Source organism: Papio anubis, chromosome 2, assembly GCF_008728515.1.
Source record: "Papio anubis isolate 15944 chromosome 2, Panubis1.0, whole genome shotgun sequence".
Classification (NCBI taxonomy): Eukaryota; Metazoa; Chordata; class Mammalia; order Primates; family Cercopithecidae; genus Papio; species Papio anubis.
The window spans coordinates 7,608,675-7,632,085 of NC_044977.1; the positions used below are offsets into that span (position 1 = coordinate 7,608,675).

General features: G+C 36.1%; 1 protein-coding gene and 2 long non-coding RNA genes across 9 annotated transcripts in view; 2 read left to right on the forward strand and 1 right to left on the reverse strand.

Moving 5' to 3' along the window:
• The window catches only part of LOC110742498, a 136,122-nt gene extending 128,785 nt beyond the window's left edge, over nt 1–7,337 (reverse strand). For 3 of the 7 annotated variants that reach the window (XM_021933939.2, XM_021933938.2, XM_021933940.1), the window contains exon 1: nt 6,065–6,806. In XM_021933939.2, the coding sequence (XP_021789631.1) occupies nt 6,065–6,264 (200 nt within the window). In that variant the 5' untranslated portion in view covers nt 6,265–6,806. Of the gene's footprint in view, nt 1–6,064 lie in introns of all 7 variants that reach the window. The other 4 variants (XR_002520220.2, XR_004182004.1, XR_002520219.2 and 1 more) reach the window with 4 other exon arrangements.
• Nucleotides 7,338–7,537: 200 nt separating this feature from the next.
• LOC108584426 lies at nt 7,538–13,022 on the forward strand. The gene is made up of 3 exons (XR_002520222.1): nt 7,538–8,958; nt 11,132–11,225; nt 12,985–13,022. It is a non-coding gene; the product is annotated as an uncharacterized LOC108584426 (long non-coding RNA).
• Nucleotides 13,018–23,411, forward strand: part of LOC116273691 — a 41,804-nt gene continuing 31,410 nt past the window's right edge. The window contains exon 1 of the long non-coding RNA XR_004182005.1: nt 13,018–13,172. This is a non-coding gene — a long non-coding RNA (uncharacterized LOC116273691). The remainder of the gene's footprint in view (nt 13,173–23,411) is intronic.

Below are 23,411 nucleotides of genomic sequence, written 5' to 3' on the forward strand. Positions count from 1 at the left end.
TATTGAAATAAATTCAATTATAAATGAAATTAGAGACATTACAATTTATGACACAGGAATGCAAAAGATCATTTGAGACTACTATGAACACCTCTATGCAAACAAATTAGAAAATCTAGAGGAAATGGATAAATTCCTGCAAACATGCAACCCTCCTGGATGAAGTCAGAAAGAAATAGAAACTATGAACAAATGAATAACACGCAGTGAGACTGAATCAGTAATTTTAAAATTGCCAAGGAAAAGAAAAGGCCTAGGGCCAGATGGATTCAGAGGTGAATTCCACCCAAGATTAAAAGAAGAATTTGTCCTGTTTCTACTGAAACTATTTGAGAAGATTCAGAAAAAAGGAATCCTTCCCAACTCATTTTATAAAGCCAGTTTCACCCTGATACTAAAACCAGGAAAGGACATCATAACAACAACAAAAAACTACAGACCAATATCCCTGATGAACATAGATGCAAAATTCCTCAACAAAATTCTAGCAGCAGCTCAAAAAGATAATATATCATGATCAAGTGGGTTTTATCCAAGGACTGCAGGGATGGCTTAACATACGCAAATAAATAAATGTGTTAGATCACATAAAAAGTATTTAAAACAAAATCCATAGGAACACCTCAATAGATGCAGAAAAACATTCAATAAAATCCAGCATCCATGTATAATAAAAACACTCAATAAACTAGGAACAGAAAGGACTTACCTCAAAATAATAAAAGCCATATATGACAAACCCAAAGCCAAATTTTCCTCATATTACTGAATGGGAAAAAGTTCAAAGCATGTCCCCTTTAGAAACAGAACAAGACAAGGATGCCCACTTTTACCACTTCTAGTCAGTATATCCTATCCACAGCAGTCAGGCAACAGAAAGAAATAATGGGTATCCAAATTCGAAGTCAAATTATCACTATTTACCCATGATGTAATTGTATAGCTAGAAAACCCTAAAGATTCCTTCAGAAGACACCTAGATTTGATGAACAAATTCGGTAAAGCCTCATATTAGAAAATCAATGTGCACAAATCAGTAGCATGGCTATATACTAACAGTGACCAGGCTGAGAATCAAATTAAGGGCTCAATCCATTTTACAAGAGCTGCAAGTTAAAAAATAGAAAATTAAAAAAAAAAAAAAAAACCTAGTAGTATACTTAACCCAGGAGGTTAAACATGTCTACAAGGAGAACTGAAAAACACTGCTGAAAGAAATCACAGATGACACAGACCATTGGAAACACATCCTATGCTCATGAATTGGAAGAATTAATATTATGAAAATTATTGTACTGCCCATAGCAATTTACAGATTCAATGCAATTCCTTTCAAGATACCAATATCGTTTTTCACAAATAGCAAAAACAATTTTAAAATTCATGTAGAAACAAAAGAGAGCCTGAATAGCCAAAGAAATTCTAAAAACAAACAAACAAACAAAAACAAATCTGGAGGCATCACATTACTTGACTTCAAATTATAGTACAAAGATATAGTTATCCAAACAGCATGGTACTGGTATAAAAGCAGGGGCATAGACAAATGGAACAGAATAGGGAATCCAGAAATAAAGCCAAATACTCAAAACCAACTGACCTTTGATAAAGCATACACAAACATAAATTGGGGAAATGACACCCTATTTAATAAAGCATGCTGGGAAAATTGACTAGTCACATGTAAAAGAATTAAACCAGATCCTTGCCTCTAACCATACATAAAAATCAGCTCAAGATGGATCAAATACTTAAATCTAAGACAGAAAACCATTGAAATTCTAGAAGATAACCTAAGAAAACTCTTCTAGATACTGCGCTAGGCAAAGAATTCATGACTGAGAACCCAGAAGCAAATGCAACAAATAGCAAAATAAATAAATAGGACCTAATTTAACTAGTATAGTAAAAGTAACAATCATCTGAGTAAACAGATAACCCACAAAATGGGAGAAAATATTCACAAACTATGCATCTAACAAAGAACTAATATCCAGAATCTAAAAGAAACTCAAACAAATTACAAAACAATTAATAATTTTATCTAAAGGTGGTCAATGATATGAACAAACACTTCTCAAAAGATATACAAATGGCCAACAAATATGAAAAAATGCTCAACATCACTAATCACTGGGGAAATACAAATTTAAACTACAAAATGATATCATTTTACTTTTGCAAGAATGACCGTTATCAAAAAGTCAAAAAAGAATAGTTGTTGACATGGATGTGGTGAAACGGGATCACTTGTACACTGCTGGTGGTAATGTCAGTTTGTACAACCTGTATGGAAAACAGTATAGAGACTTAAAATTTTTTTTTTTTCCCGTAACAGAGTCTTGCTCCATTGCCCAGGCTGGAGTGCAGTGATGATTACAGCTCACTGTAGCTTCAACCTCCTGGGGTCAAGCATTTCTCCTGCCTCAGTCTCCCAAGTAGCTGGGGCTAGAGACACATGCCACCACACCCAGCTAATTTCTTTGTTTGTTTTTAGAGATGTGGTTTCCCATGTTGTCCAGACTGGTCTAGAACTCCTGGGCCCAAGCAATCCATCCACCTTGGCCTCCCAAAGTGCTTGGATTACAGGCTTGAGCCACCATACCCAGCTGAGATTTCTTAAAAAATGAAAAGTAGATCTACCATTCAATGTAACTATCCCACTACTGAGTATATGGGGAAAAGAAAAATTAATCCAACTCCAGATGAGCATTCTATTCCTTGTGAAGAAGATAATTTTTACAAAAGATAAAACTTCACATTTTGAAAAAAAAATTTCCGTATTTCTATTACATTATCAATAGAATATTATTTTTGCTTAAAAACCCTGATTTTTTTTTTCTGTTCTGTGGTAATATCTTTCATTATATAATTATATTATTAAATAGTTCAATATTTATCACAGGAGTACATTGCCTAACTTAACATGTAACATTTTCACTTTACAACTCTTCAGGTATTTATTTTAGGGGTATTAGGTACTTCCTTTTGTATACAACAGGGTACAAGGTAAAAATATTATTTTTGAAATGCTAATTTCCAAAAATAAATTAATTTGAAGTAAATTTATGATTTAGAATACTTTGGTACCATGATGGCTAACTTTTCTCCGATTTTCACATGGAACATACTTGTCTTAAATTCTAATTTTAGTACAAATAATTGAGACATCAACAGGATGATTTTTAATCTAACTTCATATATATTGAAATACACAAAAATCCATTGATTATTTTAAAACATATTTTTGTCATATAAGCATTTTAGTGCTTAATATTCTGAAATGACACCAAAACTTTCAAAGTTTATGATGATAATTATATATTATAAAAATATTAAATTTACTATTTGAGCTTTTAAAATAAGATTTTTAATCTCACAGTGGTAAATTTCAAACTTAGATCTTAGTGGTTATCTAATTTAGAAACATACATAGAAAATGACAGCTATGTGAGGTTACTGACATGTTAATTAGTTTCATTTTAATAATAATTTCACAATGTCTACATATATCAAACTATCATGTTATAATCATTAATATATATAATTTTGTCTATTATAGTTTATTTATTTATTATTTTTTTGAAACGGAGTCTCACTCTGTCTCCCAGGCTGGAGCGCAGTGGCGTGATCTCAGCTCACTGCAAGCTACACCTCCTGAGTTCATGCCATTCTCCTTCCTCAGCCTCCCCAGCAGCTGGGACTACAGGTGCCTGCCACCACACCCCGCTAATTTTTGTGTATTTTTAGTAGAGACAGGGTTTCACCGGTTAGCCAGGATGGTTTCGATCTCCTGACCTGTGATCTGCCCACCTCGGCCTCCCAAAGTGCTGGGATTACAGGCGTGAGCCACGGCACCTGGCCTATTATACTTCGTTAAGCTGAGAGAGAGTAAGAAGAAAATTAAGAGCTACAAAAATAAATAAATAAATAAATAAAAAGTAAAATAGCCAAACAATGAACAAAGATATGCAGGATACATATTTAAGTTAAAACATAAGTAAACAACCCAACAAATATTAACAAATCATCTGTTATATTCCACATATGATACTCAGCACTTACATCATGCCTAATAATTGGGAAATATAATTTCTCTCATAAGTATCTTAAAATAAAGTTTCAAAAACATAGCTGGATACATAACACAGCAACATAACGTGCTAAGGATTTTCAAAAGAAATTTTTCGGTAGAATAATACCAAACAAATAAGAGAAATGAGTTTATCTAATTATAGTTGATGGTTCATAATGAAGTGGAGACTGAGACATTAAAGATTTGTGATTTGTGTTTAACAAAAAATGAAAATAAGTAAAGCCAACAGATACAATTATTTTGGTTAACTTCATTATTATACATGCATGCAAATTTTTTTATGAAATGACACAAAGAAATTCTCTAAAATATTTTGTGTTACTATTGCTGGATTTTTATTGTCTGGTTCATTCATATTGCACAATGTGCAAATGCCCATGCTTCCTAAAGATTAAAGAAAGGAATGAACATTATAAGCTTACGGATATCACCAACTTGACTAGAGGAAGTTAGATCTGGTATCCATTATCCTTGAAATCAGCAATGGCAATAAAACTCCATTTAGTGGGCCATCAGGGTGCATAAACTGCAGGCTTGATTTGAATGTAATAGCTGAATGCTGCCACTCATGACTGGCTAGCTGAGAAAGTTTTTCCCAATTATTTTCAATAACCTGAAAGTAATGTCATCCTGCAATTTAAGTGAATGGATACTCTGTTTCTTACTTATCAAGTTATGGTAAAGTTTTATCTTATTGTGACATCTCCTCAGTACATACTTGCAATTTCCCAGGGAATGAAACACTATTTTCTTTTAAGTAAAATGACTAAAATAATCTCAAAAATTTTAGGAGTTTAGCAATGTGAGAAAGAATATTGTCTGAAAATCATTTCATAGTAAAGCTTCTCCTACATTTGCAGATAACTTTACGTATATTAAATCAATAACATGCTTCTGAACACCAAGTGTTAAAATTATCACATATTTGATCAAACTGACTTCAAAATGTTCAAATTCTGTTAAGTCTAATCTTAGAAAAGTATTTTTATTTGTAAATGTTTTAAACAATCAGCACAAGATTCTACCTATTTTAAATTTAATTTGATGGAGGATTACTTTCTCTTTTATCTTCTTTTATAAAAATCACTTTCTAAAGTGACTATCACCATGGTCACAGTTATATTCTGCAATATGAGCAAAAACATGTTTTAACTTAGAAGTATGTGTCCAGTACTATCTGTAAAGTAATTAAGTATAGACAATCTTACTAGTAACTTGTTTGTACTCCCCAGGTTTTTCTCTAATGATGAACAACAGGGTGTGATTTCACTGGAATATGTTGATTCCAATATTCTCTTACCCGATAAACATGACATGCTATAAATTTGATTGTGTAAAGTTGGAATAGTTCTACACTTTATCTCATTATTTCTTTTTCCTGTAGCTACTCTACTGAAATAAAACCTTCAGTTTTTATATGCCCAACTTTTCCATCACTCAAAATCAACTTAAAACTATAAATCTCCTATTTACCTTTGCAAGTTTGAGGAAGAGTCAGAAGCTGTTTACAACTAAGATGACCTTGAGTTAAACGTTTTTAAACATTTAATTATTAAATTATTAAATTTTTACACAAAATTCCACACATATATACCTACACATACTGGACCTTTAGTAATTACTTAAATAGTTATTTGAAATAAAATCTTAGAAAATGGATTATTCAAGTATACAAGTAAATTCCACAGAAGTTAATCATCTATGCGTCAGGGTTATTACATAACCATAATTATGATTTTCCTTGAAAAATGCTTCAGGGTTAAAATAGCCAATATTTTGAAAAACATAATTTTTAAAAATCCTCAGAGTAATAAAACATCTATGGATCTTCTTTCTCTAAAAATTGAAATGCACTTAAATTACAGAATCTCATAATTCATGTACAAAAAATATTCTTAACTATGAAGATTAAATGTTTGTTAAGGGGAAGAATTGTTGGTGGTGGAATAACCACAATAATCTACTTACCTTAAATTACAGGCTTGAGAAGAGATGAAACAGCATCTCGTGAAAGGTAATTCATGTTCAAATATCCATTCTGGGCAAGCCCAGCGCTCATCTACTTTCCCAGCTGTGATTGTGATGTCAGTGGCTGCTGCCATCGCGCTGACTGCTGCAGGGAGACGCGGTTGGGGCTGCACACTCCGTGGAGCCAGTGGAAGTCCCATCCCTTCTGAGTTGGGGCAGGAGCTCCCTGGATGCCTCTGAAGCCATCCAAACTATGGATATCGACCCAGGTCTCCTCCTCTATGGAGCAGGCAGGAGCCCCACCCTCCTGGATGGGATTGCAGTTGCCCAAACTGTGCCTGTGGATCGGCGCCTCCCTAAGCTCTCAGTGGGGCGCCAGGAGAGGGCAGGGTCTGCCCTCCCAGGTGCAGCTGCAGCTGCCTCTCCTGGCTGTAGACCTGGGCCTCCAGCTCTAAAGAGCAGGCAGGAGCCCCGCCCAAACTGCTGCTGCGGATCTGAGCCTCCCTGTGCTCTTCAGGGTGGCTAAGAGCAGGCAGGATATTCCCTCTAGGGTGCAGCTGCAGACGGGGGCCTCCCACTCCACGGAGCAGGAAGGAGCCAGGGACAAACTGGAGACCCGTCCCTTCCAAGCTGACAGTGAGAGGTGACAATATGCTAGCAGCCCTCGCTCTCCGTGCCTCCTTGGCCTCGGCGTCCACTCTGGTGGGGTTTGAGGAGCCCTTCAGCCCACCACGGCACTGTGGGGGCCCCTCTCTGGGCTGGCTGAGGCCAGAGCCAGCTCCCTCTGCTTGCAGGGAGGTGTGGAGGGAGAGGCCCTGCACTGGGAGCGGCTGGCGGGTGCCACAGACCCAGGGCAGTGAGGAGCTTAGTATCCGGGCCAGCAGCTGCCGAGATTGCGCCTGGTTCCGCAGCACTGCCGGCCCCCATGCACCGCGCTGGAATTCTCTCCGGGCCTCAGCCGCCTCCCGGCGGGGCAGGGTTCCGGACCTGCAGCCCGCCATGTCCCAGCCCCGCCTCAGTGGTGGGCTCCTGCCCAGCGGAGCCTCCCTTATGAGCGCCACCCCCTGCTCCAGGGCGCTCATTCCCATCAACCGCCCACGGAGTGAGGAGTGCGGGTGCACAGCGCTGGCGTGGCAGGCAGCTCTGCCCTCCGCCTTGGGGCGGGATCCACTACGTGAAGCCGGCTGGGTTCCTGAGTCTAGTGGCGATTTGAAGAACTTTTATGTCTAGCTAAGGGATTGTAAATACACCAATCAGCACCCTGTGTCTAGCTCAGGGTTTGTAAATACACCAATCACTACTCTGTATCTAGCTAACCTAGTGGAGACTTGGAGAACTTTTCTGTCCAGCACTGTGTCTAGCTAAAGAATTGTAAACTCACCAATCAGCATTCTGTGTCTAGCTCAGGGATTGTAAACGCCCAATCAGCATTCTGTCAAAATGGACCAGTCACTGCTCTGTAAAACGGACCAATCAGCTCTCTGTAAAACGGACCAATCAGCAGGATGTGTGTGGGGTCAGATAAAGGAATAAAAGCAGACTGCCCCTGCCAGGCAAAGGGGACCCCTCCAGTTCTCCATCCATGCTGTGGAAGCTTTGTACTTTTGTGCTTTGCAGTGAGTTTTGCTCCTGTTCAGTCTTTGGGTCCAGGCAACCTTTATGAGCTGTAACACTCCCTGTGGAGGTCGGCAGCTTCACTCCTGAGGCCAGCAAGACCACGAACTCACCAGGAGGAATGAAGGACTACGGACTGGAAAGAAAAGCTCCACACGCGCCGCCTTAATAGGGTAACACTCACTGCGAAGGTCAGTAGCTTCACTCCTGAGGCCAGCGAGACCATGAACCCACCAGAAGAAAGAAACTCCGAACACCAGAAGGAACAAATTTGAGACACACTATCTTTAAGAACTGCAACACTCACTGTGAGGGTCTGCGACTTCATTCTTGAAGTCAGAGAGACCAAGAACCCACTGATTCTGGATGAAACAGGCGGGGAGCATCCCAGGTGCAGCTGCTCCTGCCCTACCAGGTGCAGGACCTGGGCGTCTCTGTAGCCTTCACTCTCAGGGTCGTGGAAGGCCCGGCTCCCTGCAGGCTTGAGGATGTCTGCTGTCCCTGCCTGGTCTCTCTCCGCTCCAGGAACCTGCTCCAACCTCAAAGTGGGATAGAGGCTGAGCCGCGGAGCCATGAATGGCAGCTAAAGGCAAACAGATTCCTGGGCAGAAGTGTGCAGGTTCCCAAGAAGTCCTCACTTGCAGGGCAGGGAGACCCTGAAGGCTGGGGACTCGGCTGCCTGTCGCCCAGACTGGAGTGGGGATTTCAGGGTGCCGCCTCTGGGCCCACACATGGCCGTCCATGGACCAATGGATGTGCACTTCCTCCCCTTCAGGTTTATAAAATGCTGGGCTCAGGCAGAGCAGGGCAGAGGACAGCCAGAGGATGAAGACAGGAGCACCAGCTGCAGAGAGGAGCTACTCCGTCTACTGATAGCTGGAGATGACGGAACAACCAGCTGCAGAGAGGAGCGCAAAGACCACCTGTTGACAGAGAGGAGCCACCCTCTCATGGCCTCCTTTCTGCTGAGAAGTTGGGACAACCAGTTGCAGAGAGAAGCTACTCTCTCCAGGGTCTCCTCTCTGCTGAGAAATGAATACTTGATGGATGACCTACAGAGAGGAGCACTATGGGTCTCCTCTGAGTTGTTGTAACACTTGATAAACCTCATCTTCATTTTGTTCTCCCTTCACTTGTCTGCCTACTTCATTCTTCCTGGGTGCAGGTCAAGAATTGTGCAAAGGCACTGCGGCCACAGAAGTTTCTGGACAGTAAATTGATACCCCAAACATCCCATAAGAATTCCAGGAGCCAGACCTGTGCACTGGAATAAAATAGGGGTAAGTAACTCATGGGCGGCGAACTGAGGAGCCGTTATAAACAGTAAACAGTCTGAAATGGAGATTTACATGCAGGAAGTTATTGGCGGGAGTGCTGTCTGAGAAAATAAAAATGTAAGGGGATTAGGATTAGGCAGAGGCAAAAATTTAAGTGAATACACTAAAAATGGAGGTCTCAGAAAATTCTTCAGGGAGTTTTGCTGAGTTATTTCAATTAGAGAGTCAGGTATGGATCTTTGAATTCCACATACATTGCCCTTTGGACACAGTCTGCCCTGCTTAGGAATGCAAGGTTAAGTGAGACGCTGTTTTCTTCAATGTGCAATATAAACTTCTACAAGTCTCTAATGTTTCTCTGAGTCTTGTGAGTGAGACACTAATTTTAATTTGTTTTGGACTATCTTTCCAAGGATGTTACCATAGTAAACAACATTTTTGGAAGATAGAGATCGTATCTGCCTGTGGAGTAATGAGCAAATATACTTACTGCCTAGTATAGTAAAGGGAATACTTCCAGCTAGAGCCAAAACCAAGCATGCTAATGGCTATTATAAAAGATTCAATTGTTAAGAGTCCTTTTATGCGATGTAACTCAATATATGTACATATATTATCTGTACTGCTTTATGTCACACTTTAAAAGTTGCTGTTGATATTTTGATTCCTGCTGTTACAATGAGTAATAATGTATCCTTTGTGTCTGAACCAGGAATCTTATGCCTTCTATCATCAACTATTAAATTGTGGCAGGTTAGCTTGCTAACTTGAAAATAGAGTACAATTTCATATTTTTCAGGGTTCTTGACGGTAATTAGCAGCAAGGATATTTTTAGTAATTGAATGAAGAAGTGTGTTGATCCTGGAAGGAAGACCCATGCGGTGCACCTTGGAATCCATCAAAACAGCCATGAGCAAATCTAGTAGTAAAGATTAAGGAAAGAATCAAAATTTGTAATCGAGACTGATGGTATAAAGAAAACACCGATACAGAGAAATTCACCTCCATGATCCAGTCACCTCCCACCAGGCCCCTCCTCCAACACTGAACATTACAATTGGACATGAGATTTGACTGGGGACACAAATTCAAACCATATTACTTACACATAATCAAATACTCATTCGAGTGCTAAGAAGAGAATAATATCTTCTGAAAGCCTGAACGATAGGTTTTTTCACCACAAAGGTATAACATATCAAAAATAATTATATAGATAAAAAGGAATGTCAGAAAAAGAATTAGGTGTAGAAAAATATATTGACACTTCTATAGAACTATTTTATAATCTATTTTTCTATTTGGAGTAACTGATTTGGGTTGGGTGGGTTTTTTAAATAAATATTGTAAAAAGTTAAGATATTACTTAGTGGCCGGACACAGTGGCTCACGCCTGTAATCCCAGCACTTTCAGAGAGGCCGAGGCAGATGGATCACCTGAGGTCGGGAGTTCAAGACCAGCCTGATCAACATGGAGAAACCCTGTCTCTACCAAAAATACAAAATTAGGCATGGTGGCGCAGGCCTGTAATCCCAGCTACTCAGGGAGGCTGAGGCAGGAGAATCCCTTGAACCCTGGAGTCAGAGGTTGCGTTGAGCCAAGTTCGCGCCATGCACTCCAGCCTGGGCAACAAGAGTGAAACTCTGTCAAAAAAAAAAAAAAATTACTTAGTATTTGTATATATAAAGAGAAGGGTTATATGCATTAATATTTCCCAAATAATAAAAAAAAAAGTATTTAAATGAACCTTGAACTTAAATTGTGGAAAAAAATAGATAATCTGAGAAATAGGATATTGAACCTGAGAAAAGCTAATTATCATTTCTGTAGTGAAAATAAGTTTGTAATTACCCAACAAAAATTGTAAGGGAAATATTTTATTTCTAAAATCCTGTGGTAGTTAATTTTTGCTGTGAACTCAACTGGGTCACACGATGTTCAGACTTTTCATCAAATATTCTAGTGTTATGAGGATGTTTCTGGATGAAATTAACATTTGAATTGGTGGAAGAAGATTGTCCTTCCTAATGTGGGTGAACCTTATGCCATCAGTTGAACAGCTGAGTAGAACAAAAAGGCTGAGTAAGAGAGAACTCTTCCTACCTGACTCTCTAATCTGAGAAAGCAGTGTTCTGCCCTTAAGTGGAACTTACATCATCCACTCTTGTCCTCAGGTCTTTGTATTCAAACTGGAATTGCACCGCTGATTCTCCTGGGGCTCCTATTTGCTGATGGCGTATCTGGAGATTTCATAGACTCAGGAATTATGTGAGTAATCCATCTCTTTATAATAAATTATACGTGTGCATCTATATGTAAGTATATATACAAATGATATGTAATATGTAAATTAAATTATATTCATATATAATAGAATACATAATATATATTATATATCTTAATAGGCTATACTATATATACACACTTACGTGTGTGTATATATATGTATGTGTGTGTGTATATATACATATATATTTTTATTATTGATTTCATTTCTTTGGAAAACCCTAACAGGCATACCTCAGAGGTATTGCAAGTTTGGTTCCAGACTCCCACAATACAACTAATGTAGTAGTAAAGGAAATCACACACATTTTTTGGTTTTCCAATGCATATATGTTAGGTTGACATTATACTGCAGTCTGTTAAGTTTGCAATAGCATTATGTCTACAAAAACAATGTACATACTTTAATTAAAAATACTTCATTGCCAAAAATACTAATGTTCATCTTATACCTTCACCAAGTCAAAATCTTTTTGGTGGTGGAGGGTCTTGCCTCTATGTTGACAGCTGCTGACTGATCAAGGTGATATTTGCTGAAGGCTGGGGTGTCTGTTGCAATTTTTGACAACAAGAGAACAATGAAGTGTGTTGCTTCAATTGGCTCTTTCTTTCTTGAAAGATTTCTCTGTAGCATGTGATGCTGTTTGATGGCATTTTATCCATATTTTGAGACTGGGGTCAATCCACTCAAACCCTACTGCTCTCTTATCAAATAAGTTTCTGTTATATTCTAAATATTTTATTGCCATTGCAACAATGTTTCTAGTATCTTCATCAGGAGTATATTCCATCTCAAGAAACCACTTTCTTTGGTCATCCACAAAAAGCAATTCCTCATCCATTAAAACTTTATTAGGAAATTGAAGCAATTCAGTCACATCTTCACGTTTCACTTCTAATTCTAGCTCTATTGCTATTTCCACCACATCTTCATGACTTCTTGTAGTGAAATCTTGAACCTCTCAAGGTCATTCATGAGAGGTGAAAGCAACTTCTTTCAAATTCTCGTGTATGTTGCTATTTTGACCTCCTCCCATGAATCATGAATGTCCTTAATGTCAATCTGTTCCAGAAGGTCAATCTGTTCCAGAAGGTTTTCAATTTCGTTTCCCATCAGAGGAATCACTATCTATGGCAGCTATATTCTAAAAAAATGTATTTGTTAAATAACAGAACTTGAAAGTTGAAATTACCCCTTGAGCCATGGGCTGCAGAATAAATGCTGTGTTAGAAGGCATAAAAAAGAGAATGAAAAAATGTATAAATACTTTTTATCTGAGGAATGTTTGACTTCTACATTTTAAGGCCCAAAGAGGCACTAAAATCAGACAACAGCCATGTCCTACTTCCCATATTGAAACTGCTTGTTAATGCTCCAAGTAATTACAAATTAAGCTAAGAATGCCACATGCCAGATACTGCAACCCACACTTTACAGCTCAACAATGTTTGGCCAATCATGAATCAATGTTATTTCTGTAAACCAATGAGAATTCCTGACAAACAAATTTATATCAGCCTACTCTATATTTCTTCCTTTACCTTTAGTTATATTTTATTTATTTATTCTTTGGGGGACAGAGTATTGCCTTGTTTCCAAATCTGGAGTGCAGTGGCATGAACATGGCTTACTATAGACTCAGCCTCCCTGTTTCAAATGAACCTCCTGCCTCAGCCTCCCAAATAGCTTTGACTGCAGGCATGCACCCCCACACCCAGCTAATTTTTAATTTTTTTATAGAGATGGAGTCTCATCATGCCCGGGCTGGTCTCAAACATCTGGGCTCAAGTAATCTTCTCACGTTGGCCTCCCAAAGTGCTGAGATTACAGGCATGATTCTCCACGCCTTGCCTCTTTTGCCTTTAAAAACCTGGTTGTAACGAAAGACAAATGGAACACTCTCCACGACAACCTGAAAGTGTGTCCAGGTAACTGTCCTCAACCTTGGCCCTTATAAACTCTCTATATTAATTTTTACCCCGGCTTCTTCCCTTAGATGTGTAAAGACAATATTAATCTCTCTGTACATCTCCACCAGAGTTCTTGTGTGATCAGGTGCCTTGTCAGTGAGCAGTAATATTTTGAAAGGAACTTTTGTTTTTTTTCTGAAAATTGGAATTTAAAAGTAAGCTTAACATTCAGTAAACCATTATGTAACAGATGTGCTGTCATCCAAGCTGTGTTGTCTCATAGGCAGAGTAGATTTGGCATAAATTCTTAAGGACCCTAAGATTTTCACAATTGAGCATTTAGCTTTAACTTAATATGACAAGTTTCATTAGCTCTAATAAGAGAGTCAACCTGTTCTTTGAAGCTTTGAAGCCAGGCATTGACTTTTCCTCTTTTAACTATGAAAGCTCTAGATGATATCTACTTCCAACATAAAGCTGGTTAATCTCCATTGAAAATCTGTTGTTTAGTGGAAAGACCTTCAATAGTAATCTTCTTAGCTCGACCTTCTGATAATTTGTTGAAGATTCTACACCAGCACTCGCTCCTTCACCTTGCACTTTTATGTTATGGAAGTTTCTTTCCTTAAACCTCATGGACCAACCTCTGTTAGTTTCTACCCATTCTTCTGCAGTATTCTCAGTTCTCAGCCTTCACAGAATTGAAGAGAGTCGGGGATTTGCTCTGAACTTGACTTGGCTTAAGGGAATGTTGTAGTTGGTTTGATCTTCTATTCAGACCAGCAAAATTTTCTCCACATGAATAAAAATCTGTTTTATATAAAGGTTCTACATAACTTAAAGTCACAATGAGATTAAACTAAATGCTTTTATTTAATATTAGATACTTTCATATCATTCATGTTTTCACTGAGTAGTACTTTTAATTTCCTTGAATAACTTTTCCTTTGTATTTACAACTTTTCCGTTTAATGCAAGAGACCTAACTTTCAGTTCATCTTGGCTTTTTACATGCTTTCCGTACTAAGCTTAATTATTTATAGCTTTTGATTTAAATTGGGAGATGTGAAACTCTTCATTTCACTTGAACACTTTGAGGCAATTGTAGTGATATTCATTGGCCTAATTTCAACATTGCTGTGTCTCAGGGAAAAGGGAGGACTGATGAGAGCAAGAGAGATGGGGGAATGACCAAACAGTGGAGCAGTCAGAATACACACAATATTTATTGAATAAGTTCACCATCTTATATGGTCCTGGTTCACGGCTTCCCAGAGCAATTGCAAGAGTGACATTGAAGATCACTGATCAAAGATCGCTATAACAGATACAATAATAATGAAAAGTTTGAAAGATTGTGAGAATTACCAAAATAGGACACAAGGGCACTAAGTGAGCACATGTTACTAGAAAAATGGGGCCAATATACTTACTTCATGCACGGTTTACACAAATCTTCAATTTGTAAAAAGTGCACTATCTGCAAAGCACGACAACATGAAGCACAATAAAAGAGGTATGTTAGTTAGCTTGATATAGAACTGAATACAAGAATTGTTATTTGGGGATGATTTGAAATGGTCTGTGTTATATAACCTTCCATTTACCTGAATGAGATTTTCAAAGAATCTCTTCTTACAAATTGAAACATATTTTTCAATATTATTAATTTATTGTCCACTAAATCATTAGTTGCTTGCCAAATTGTCCATTCAAAACTATTTATAATTTCTTTATGTAGCCCATTCACTGCATTCCCAATTCCTAACTACATATAACTTTCTAATAAATATAATATTGTCTCCTCAAAAAGGTAAGCGAAAAACATATTCCATCTCTATGGTTATGCATTACATCTTTTGCTACTGAAATAGGATTTATATGATAAACTACCAGATAATAATTTTTTAAATCTCTTTGTGACTTTAAGCTATGTAGAATCTTGATATTTTTACAATTACTTACAGAATTATATGTCACACAAAATTTTATACCCATTATTCTGTAATAAAATATATTTATTTTATTTATAGTTAACATATAATGTTACTATGATAGCATTTAATGTAGTCACAAAGGAAAAAAGTGTTTAATATTTGTTGCTGATGAAGCACATTTTAATCTGTCTTTCCATATTACTCTAGGCTTCTTTGTTATCACTCTCCTGTAAAAAGAAGTTTGACCTATTTTCTAAGATCCACTACAGACTGCGTATGCAAATGCCATATTTGCTGTATTATTTTCATAATCTTCAGATGCTAACACATAGGTTCTTTCACACTGTGCTGAATAAGTTGTACTATGCATAGTACTTTAATACAATTATTTTTCATCTCATACTTACATAGCCTAAGATGAAGTTGAGACAACCCAGGTACCACCAAAAAAAAAAAAAAATTAATTATATGATCTTCTCTCGCAGTACAACTTTTACATTATGTGTAGGCATACGTTTAGTTCCTGTGAGAAACATATGCCTTCTCCTGATCTTGGATAAAGGAGAGTGTTCTAAGAATGTCATAATTGATAAACAGTGGTCTTTGAAATGCTGGTTTTCTTTTCAAAATGGATGGAAGTCTTGATTTTAGTTAAGGATCTCACAGTGTCCTGGGATGCTGAAGAAATTAACAAGAGTTCAAAAGCAAATACGCTTAATTATAAAAGGAGAATTGAGAATAAATAATTTGGAATTAAATAGCAATCCTAATTTCAAATTCTAAAGCCCTGTACTTTGGAGATAAGTGGGGTTTTGAGTAAATTTGGTCTTGAGATGATTTCTGTTAAAGATATTTTGTGCCTTGCTCTAGAACATTCTGAACAGATAATAGTAGTTACTCTATAAATCTCTTTTCACTTACATTGGAAGTTTGAATTTAAGCCGTGTTCTCTGAGGGAAAGGGTCAAAGGTTTTATCTACTAAGCCACCAAACAGCTCATTTCAAGTATTTTTGAGTCCAGGTATTTCTCTGTGACAGAAGACACTCATGAGGAATTATATGCTGTGCCTGAGGGTGAGGAAGGACAAGAAGGACAGCCTTATTAAGAGTGCATGTGCTGCAGACTGACAGATTTTGACCTTCACAATGACACAAAGGCAAAGATGAATGCAAAAGAGCCTCACTTCTGTTAAACATTGTAACAAGACAATCTTCAGGACCTAAAAAAATATTTAAAAAGAGAAGGAAAACTGTTTATCAATATAGAGAGAATGAAAACAAGTGTAATATTGGTTCGAGAGAAATAGAAACCCAAAAATAGAAAACTTTAAACACTGTTGGTCAAACAAGTTACTAAGGATAGAAAAAGCAAAATGGTTGATATTGTCTAGTATTGTTTGGCAAATTATTATTTCAACTGCTTTTCTCCTTCTGTAAATAGAAATGATTATTATTCTTCAAGAAGAAATGCACTAACAGCATCCTTTTCAGGTAACTTTTTAAACTTTTAAACATTATATTATCATTGGAAATAAATATACCAAGGCTTAACCACCAAAGTGAAATCAGCAAATATAGATAATAATCAGTTAATTGTATTTTAATTTTAATTAATTGTATTTGTCTTTTTATTGTAATTTGTATCCTAAATTAGTGCAACAGAGTTATGAAAACAAGTTAGAACTCACCTGATACCATACACTCTCTAGTGAGCAAACAGTATTGTGCAGTAGAATTACAACCACAATAACGCAAACGTTTAGTTTTAAGTAAAAAGTATTGTCACATGTGTCTTTTAATTTTTACTAATGAGTTGCAGTAGCCTCCAGATCTTCATTAGCAGAAAGTTATCTCCTTTTTCCTGTCTTCTCAACATTTTGCCCAAAGCATCTTGTCTTGGGTTTTGTGTACAGTCTCATGTAAAGTGGTTTAATTCTCCTTTCGAATGCCAGAGAAGAGACAACACCAGAAAGCCCACTGGCACCCATTGCTTTTCAACTTGCCAGAGTCCTCATTAGCAGCAACCAATTACAATTACTTACAGTTATCTCTCAAAGATCTCTTTTCATTTCAAAATTGAAAAAGTAAAAAATAAATGAAAATCACCAATATAAACTAGATAAATCTAACACATAACTAAGCTTAATTCAAAATACATATTTTAGAAATCCATATTTATATTATGCAATTTCTCAAAAATGTGTTTTTTTATTTTTCCATTTTTTATTTCCAATAATTTCAATAACATTAAACAGAATAACATTAAATTATACTCTATTAAAATTTGTTAATAAAATGTTAATTATTGAAAATCTTACTAGTTAGAAGTGAGAATTAATTCTGTATAATACCTGTATAGAAAAATGTATGATCATTTTTATTGGCTAAATATATATCAATTATCCTGTCATAAAGCAACTATCTGTAAATTTAAAAGATATTGAAGGGTTTTAGAACTGGCCATGCCAAAATATGCCACTTCAGTATATTAATTATTTTTCACTGAAGGCAATCTCTCAGTGTTATTATTAAAGATGATACTCACTTATTTGGAAAGAGCTTGCAGGAAGAAAGAGGACTTAAATTCCACACTCACCTTGCAAATCGAGTTTTTAAAAAAACAAAGTTATGACTCTGAGAGTACCTCAATGTCCACCCATTTTTCTTGCCAACCACAAACACTTCCCTATTTGTCTCCAAATGTTTGTAAATAGTATAAAAAGCCAGGACATAGGAAAAACAATTGTCTTGCACTTAAATGAAAAACAAAACCAAAAAAAAAAGAAACCTTAAATAATCCCCTTCTCTCAGATAATTCCCCATTGATTGAGATGGTCATCTAATCTTTCACTGGATACCCAGTACCCACCATTAAACTTAAAATGGAGAATCAGGAATTGGACTTCTTAATTGACAATGATACCACTTTTCCTCCCATCAGTTTAGAAATTTTCTCTCTACCTGTAACTTCTAATTTTATTCAAGCTGTGGAATTCTCTGGGCAAGCATCTTATTGCCTATATCTCAGGCTACCCCAATATCCTCAGAACCTCTCCACATCCATGCTGCCTTTTTAGCTTCAGACTCCTCACCAGCAAATATTTTAAACAAGGATTTGTTATGTAAATGTGATGCCACTATACAATGTAATGAGGAACACATTTTTATTTCTCTGCCCTCCGACCAAACCTCAAACTTCCTACTTTTCCTAATAGAGAACCACCTCAATTTAAAATTATCTAAAAATCATGCAACCTTATCAGACGTTCCAGTGATTTCTTGGCCTCACATGCAAATGAGGTTGGATAGCTACTGAGTGCAGAACCCATGCACATTGTTTAGAAATGGAAAACATACATTAGTAGTTTATCTCCAATATTAAAATTCACAAAATAGTTAGAGTAAGCAGTGATACTGTCAATTTCTTCAAATTCTTGTATAATATGTGAATTAATGTCAATTTGATCATATTAATCCCAGATGACAATCCTTAATAGAGTACTTGTTACATGCTTAATGGTATGCTAAATTCTTTAAATGGATAATCTAATTTTACTCACACAATAACTGTATGAATTGATACTACAATTAGCCCACTTTACAGATAAATTGAAATGTAGACGTATTTATACAGTGTACCTTGACCAAATTCACTGTCAATAAATTAAATTATCATTCTTATCACAAAATACTCTGATTACTCTGCCTAAGCACTTAACTAACAGGCTGCATCTTTACTGGTAAAAATAGAGGTGTGTGGATCTACAATTTCATACGGTTATTAAGAATTAATGTGTGTCATGTAACGTATTATATTTAATTCTACCATTTTACAAAGTTACTTAAAAATTTTAATGGTATGTAAATTTAGAAATGTATTCTGCAACAATCTGGAATAAATATTTAATAATGTTTTAGGTTATTAGCATAAATAATCACAGAACATTTGGTATTGATAATACTTAGAAAGTCCTTCTAAACAAAGACAAAAGAAAGAAAAAAGTAACTGCAGTATTTCATCCATAACCAGATGGTCAGGCATAACAAATCAGGAGTATGTAAATAACGGCATTGCAAGAACACATGAAAAATGACTAGTTACTCGACATCTACTCATACATAGATGATCCCCATGTAGACAAGACAAAAATATGTACTTTTTATTGAGACTAATGCGGTCCCCGGAGTTGCCAGTATCATTTTAAAGTTCATTTATATAAAGGTATGTAAACAGATGTGTGAGGAACATCTGGGTCTTGTGCTAAAATCAACTATAAAATATAGTACATATGCAATTCAAAACGAACATAAAATAAAATGGGAAAATATAGTCAACTGTAAGTTACTGAACTCAGCACCATTATTCTCCATCTTGATGCCTACAGCAAGTATTTTTTTCCATATATTAGCAAACATTCAATAAAAAGTAATGTGCAGGCTCCAAGTCAACCAATGCCTTTATAACAACAAAGTAATAATTTTAGAAAGAATACATGAGTGCATTTTATATGGAGATAAGTTTAGTAGAGATAGCTATATTCATCCCAACAGAAATTTTATCAAAATATTTTCTTCAACATAAGCATTTTTGATGTATTGAGGAGAGATTTCCAGCCAAAACAGGTCACCCACAGCTAATTATATGGCTTTTGTCTTTATGCATATATTATGATTGGCAAGCTGCCAGTGGACATGTGTAAATAATGAACGAAGCAATGAATTTAAAAATTGTAAACCACTGGACCAAGCTTCTGTCTTAATGGCAGAATATTAACTTCCACACCTGATCCCCATTCTGATAATCCTGAAGTATCTTTATCAGATTTATTTACATTGTTCTTTCTTAATATTTAACACTAGTCAGATAAAAGAGAATTATAATACTTTATTAAAAAATAAAAAGATTAGTTTGGCTGAAGACTCACTTGCTTCAGTAAAATTCCACTCTATACAAATAGCTTCAACTCTTGTTCTACTTTAACTGTTTTCGTTAAATCATTTTCTCTCAGCCTTAACCATACTACCTACATCTAGTTTATTTCTGCTGGCTTATCCTATCGTAACATGAACATATTTTAAGTCAGAAGCCATATCGTCTCTTCCTTTATGTCACCTCTAAAAGTAGTATGTACACACTGAGCATTCAGATTTCTCCTTTAGTTCACCTGGTTATGTCATAACTTTAGTTATGAAAAACCAGTGGTTCAATGTTCTCTGTAATACCTTCCATGTACTTTTAAACCTTAATCCATTTTTGTAGAGTTGTCTTTTCTAAGACAAATTATTCTACCCAATGTAATTGTACTTTTAAAAATTAATTTTAAAACAGGTATAACTGCATTTTGCCAATATTTATTAAATCTAGGAGTTATGGCTTTGCCATAAGATTACATTTCTTCCTGTTTTCTATTAAAAAATCTAAATATTAAATAAGTTTAATTTTCATAGTTTTTTGTATTATTTAAAAAATATCTCCCATCATTTAACCTTTATTATATTCTTGACCTTTTCCCTCTTATGTATAATAAAACTTTAGGTACATTTGACATTTTAGACTATTTGGTTTAGCTTTTGCTATAAATGTTCACAATAGATTTAAACTTTTTATTTACTTTTAAGTAAACTTAAAGGACAAATCAGTTTTAATTAGAGAGGCATATTGCAGATATTAATTTTATCCATCTCCTTCTTTTAACTTGTAACAAGAATGCCCCACATATGCCATAGCTGCTGTCACTATAACTTTCTATGCCCGTGTTCAGTGTTGCTGACCATCCATCATAATTTCAGATTAGGGCCAAATTTGACCTTAAAATATTTTCTGTAATGTGACTGAAAAGAGATAATCAATGAATTTTATTTTTTTATTTTAAATTGATGGTGTTTATAAAACAGTTTTCTAAGGAATCATGTGGAAAGTTTAGTCATAAGATACATTTCTTGTCAGCTCCCTATAAATTTTGATTGAATATGAATGGGAATCTATATTTTAATAAAAATCTCCAATTTATTGAAGAAGTCAGATCAACAGTTATTTAAGGTTCACACTTAGGAATAGGTGGTCTGAAACATTCAAATTAATGATCATGTCATTTTATTTTACTTATGTGTTGATATATTTATACACTGATTTGGTTTATTATTTGGGTTTATTTGCTCAAGTAATGTTACAAACTAAATGTTTATGTCACTCCAAAATTCTCATGTTGAAACTCTAACCCCAGTGTGACTGTATTTGGAGATGGGGCCTCAAAGGAGGTAATTAATGTTACATGAGGTCATAAGGGTGGGACCCTCATCCTACAGGGTTAGTTTCCTTATAGAAAGAGACAATAAAGAGCTTGCTCACTCCGTCTCTTCTCACTCACCCACACTGGACGAAGGGCCACATGAGAACAAAGTGAGAAGGTGACCTTTTGCTACCCAGAAAGAGAACATTCACCAGAAACCAACTATGCTGGCAAACTGATCTTGAACTTCTAGCCTCCAAACTGTGAGAAAATACCTTTCTGTTGCTTTAAGCCACTCAGTCAGATGTATACCACATTTTGTTAGCATGGCCTGAGCAAAGTAATACAAGTAACACATTCAATAGTGATTTCTTTCTATTATTCGTTTAAAAAAAATTACCCTGTTTATAGTAAAGCTTCTTATTCCCCTCTGCCTCCCCCCAAAAAATTAGTTTTTTCCTTCATTTGGTGGTCTGGAAAGGCGAAACATACAAAATAAAACAATATAAGATAAAATGAAATGAAAAAAATGTGTCAGTCAGATGTTAGCCAAGAAAATGGAATCATTAATCACAATGGGAATTAGAGATTTGTTATATGAATTAGGCCTTATTCATATGTAGGGAGAGTTGGAAAGAAAATTGAAATGGGAGCATCAACAAATAAGAGAAATACTCACTAACCAGTTTTTGTATAATATTGGTGCATGAATAAGACCTCAGAGGAAAGTATGAGAATTCATTAAATCTGCTAGTGAAGAGTAATCCGTAAGCGGGGATTCAGAAAGAGATCTACAGAAATTTCCAGGTCCTGGAAATCTTTTGCCCCTTTGTAACTACTTCTCCTAAGGGCCTCCAGCCAAGCACTGGGTGGTTGACCTGGGACCACAGGGGCCAGCACGATTAGCAGTCAAGTCGGGTTCCATATCTAAGTGGAGTTTAGATATGGAGACCACCCAAAGAGGCACCCCTTCAAATGTTCATGGCCAGGTTCCACTGTGAGAACCTCTCAACCTTACAGGCTGCTGCTTTTACTTTGCCTTTCAAACCTCAGGTAAATTTTATTGTTAGCTAACTATAATCCAAAGCCTAGGGAAAGGGATTCTGAGAAACATTTCTAATAGCCTTAGTGAAGGTGACATAAAGCAAACCAGCATGGAACAAAGAAAACTGCAATTCAGCATTCTCTCCAGTTAAAGGTTAATTTTCTCCTCTGATTCTTCACAGTAAAATAGAATGTAATAATAAAGTACTAGTTTGGGAATCATAAAAATTGGGGATAATGCTACTTATTCTTCTGATAAATATATACCATAATGCAAATCTGTCAACATTTTCAGGTTAAATAATTTTTGTAAATGAAAAGAGCCTATTAAAATAATCATGGCTGAGGTTCTTTCCTGGACAAAAACTCTGTTATACTCTTTATTATTGTACTTTGCTTCTTTGTTGTCCATAGGCAAAGAAAATCTAAAAGCATGGTAAGCTGTTGGAGTCTTTAATATATTAAAGAGGTCTGAGTCAATCAAGTACAATATGCATTGTTTATCCTTGCATCTTGTATAATACATGCTACTTAAAGCCTTACATTATCCAGCTTTATCCCAGAGAAGATTTGCTCTACTAACTCATTCAGGCTTCTGCTCCTCTGCAATACCTAGATCATCTCTGATTATGATATTTCATTAATATACACCCAATTTTTGAAGCTGTATTTGCAGAAGGCATTACAATGTAGCTGAATTTAGAAAGTGAGATTTTTAATTTTCAAAACTGACAGTAGAATAAAATGAAGAATCATATACTTTCTCTTAAAATGTCACATTGTGTCAAATAATTTTTTTAATTAAAGATATTATTGTTACAAGAGATAATAGGCAAATGTCTTTTACAGATGAATCCCCCTAACTTGGGTGAAGATAATCTCCCCTCAAAAAGGTGGAACCATTCCACTGTCTCTTGAATATGTGTTCTGGCTAGTGACTTGCTTTGAAAGAGTAGAGTACAGAAAGGGGATGGGGTAAAAGGTTACCATGGTTGCCAGGGGAGAAAGCTGACAAACACTGCCCTAGGCAGGTAATTGTTAACATC